A 2,571-nucleotide genomic window follows, 5' to 3' on the forward strand; every position below is an offset into this window, starting at 1 on the left:
CCACAGGGCAGGGAACCCTGACTGCTCTTTGGACTGGAGAGGGAGGGAGAGAGAAGTGGGGGGGAGGGGGAGAAGGGTGAGAGGAGGGGGAGGGAAATGGGAGGCTGGGAGGAGGCGGAAACTTGTTTTTTTTCCTTTTCTCAATAAAAAAAAAATAATGCAAAAAAAGGTATCTGGGGTGACTAAGAAAAGTAAAAAGTGTGTGTCATAATAAACCCATTATTTATATGCTAACAAGGAAATTAATAATAAAAAATAACATCTTTCTGCTGACCTAGTGTGTTCTCCCAGTACTCTTTAAACCAAAAATTAGAGCACCAGCCATTGCAGTCAGGCTCCTCCTACTCCGCTTGCATCCTGAACATCCCTCTATCAATCTCCTTCCTCTGTGAGCTCTAATTTGCTCTGTCATGTTATATGTGCTAAGATTATAAGCACTATGGTGTGCTTCATTAAAAAAATGTGTAGGTGGCTGAGACAGAAGGATTCCAAGTTTGAGACCAGGTTGAGCTATATTGACAATAACTCAGAGAATCCAAGTAATTTCCTAACTGTTGAGGAATGGCAGAAGAGAAGCACTTCTCACTATGTGCACCACTGCAGAAGAAGCAATGGGCTGGGGGTGGGAGGAAGACATGTCTCAGCTCTGCCACTCTTCAGCAGTTGAGAAATCAGTTGATTTCTCTAAGTCTTTTTCTCACATGGGTAAAATGAGACAAGTGGACTATAATCCAAGAACTGTCATTCTCAAGTGAATACTCATGTACAAGTCATATGGAAAGTAAAACACTCTTTAGCTCTAGATGCAGAAAGAGTTCAGGAGCTGTAGCTCCACCTCTGACCCAGTCCTCATGTGCACTGTGTAGCCCGCAGGATCATTACGGACTAGGCCCATGGAACTAGACCCCTCCTCTAGCACATCAGGGCTTCATCAAGCAAGAAGGCACCAAGATGCTGACTAGGATCTAACATCTTACAGCTGAATACGACATGGTGATTTAGTTAGGGCCAACTAATAAAGTGTGATAGAGAAACAAGATTCAGGAGTAGCCCATTCCCACAGATTGCCAAGAGTAAAGTAAGCCTTTCCCAGCAGGATAAGAGAAACTAGACCTGATCCACAGTGACACTGTTGTTACCACAGTAAAATTATGGTCACTACAGTGGTGTGGCTGTTACCACAGTGGTACCATTGTTAGCACAGTGATACTGTTACCATAGTAATGGTTAAGACAGTAATATTGCTACTGGAGTGGTACTGACACTACCACAGTGAGCCCGATGCTAGCTTAGTGATACCTAAGCTGTCTGTACGAATGTGTACACACACGTGCAGTTTACACCTACCTAGGCATAGGGAGGAGGTTCTATCTGACTTGCCCTGATGCCCATACCATTAACTACTCGGTAGTTAAGAAGAGCAGGCAGCTCTGTCTTACCTTTTAGCTTCACTCTGTGGAGCCTCACAGACTTCTGTGGTCTCTGTGACACAGACATTTTCTTGGGGCCTATTTTCTAATTCTTTGGCAATATCTTCATTTACGTTACCATCTTCTGGGTCAGCCTTTACTCCTTCTTCAGTTCCATTTTCATTGAAATTGCTATCATAATTCTAGAGAACACATATGTGATTATAAAACCAACCAATCTAATAGTAACAGCTTCATTTTCATCTGTGAAAATTCATACCTGTGTTGTATGCATATGTACATGTATACATGCGGAGGCCAGGAGCAGGTATGAGGTACCTCCCACTATCGCTCTCTCTTTTCGTGACAGGGTTTCTCTCTGAACCTGATGCTCACTGACGGGCAAGGCTGGCTGACCAGCTAGCTCTAAGAAGCTGCTTGTTTCTGCAATCCCAGTACAGATTACAGCCAAACACAACCAAGCTTGCCTTTTTATTAATGTGGGTGTTTGGGATACAAACAGGTCTTCATACTATGCAGCACTTATCAACTAAAATATCTCCCTAGCCCCTATATAACAGTGGGTTTTGTTATGCTCCCAAAACTTGGGATAATGTAACGATGCCTCACACTTACAGAAGAAGAAGTTCCAGAAAAACAAAAGAAACAGTTAAGATGCTCTAAGGCTAAACACAGTATGACTATAATCCCAGCACTAGGAAGGACACAGCAAAGAGACTGAGTTTAAGGTCAGCTTAGACTACATAGTTCAACCCCAGCTTGTGATAAAGAAAATGCTGTATCATAAAAATTTACAAATCCCTAGTTGCTCATTACAGATATTAGAGAAAAATTATAAGTGAACAGGTGAATATGAGAAATAAATTTAATCTATCTTTCTAGTGCTATCCATTGAATAATGCAAAAAAGCCGTATTAGCAACTCAAGAGGGAAAAATATACATACAGTCAATTTACAATGCAATTCAATATTAAGCAATCTCTATAGAATTCAAGAAGATTTTTATACTTCTCTATTTCTTAATTATTATGAGAAACATTACTGCTACAGTCAGGATAATAAGCAATGGGAAGAACCTTCTTTAATTGGAGGAATGCTTTATTCTGAGAAACAACTCCCCAGTCTGCAGACTCACACTCGT

At 41.2% G+C, this 2,571-nt stretch overlaps 1 protein-coding gene across 1 annotated transcript in view; it reads right to left on the bottom strand.

Annotated features, from left to right (window-relative positions):
• The window catches only part of Dnajc21 (DnaJ heat shock protein family (Hsp40) member C21), a 22,639-nt gene that overhangs the window by 7,853 nt on the left and 12,215 nt on the right, over positions 1–2,571 (bottom strand). The window contains exon 9 of the mRNA XM_013349703.2: positions 1,440–1,612. Coding sequence (XP_013205157.1) covers positions 1,440–1,612 — 173 coding nt within the window. The remainder of the gene's footprint in view (positions 1–1,439; positions 1,613–2,571) is intronic.

The sequence above is a fragment of the Microtus ochrogaster genome, chromosome 19 (assembly GCF_000317375.1).
Source record: "Microtus ochrogaster isolate Prairie Vole_2 chromosome 19, MicOch1.0, whole genome shotgun sequence".
NCBI classification, from domain to species: domain Eukaryota; kingdom Metazoa; phylum Chordata; class Mammalia; order Rodentia; family Cricetidae; genus Microtus; species Microtus ochrogaster.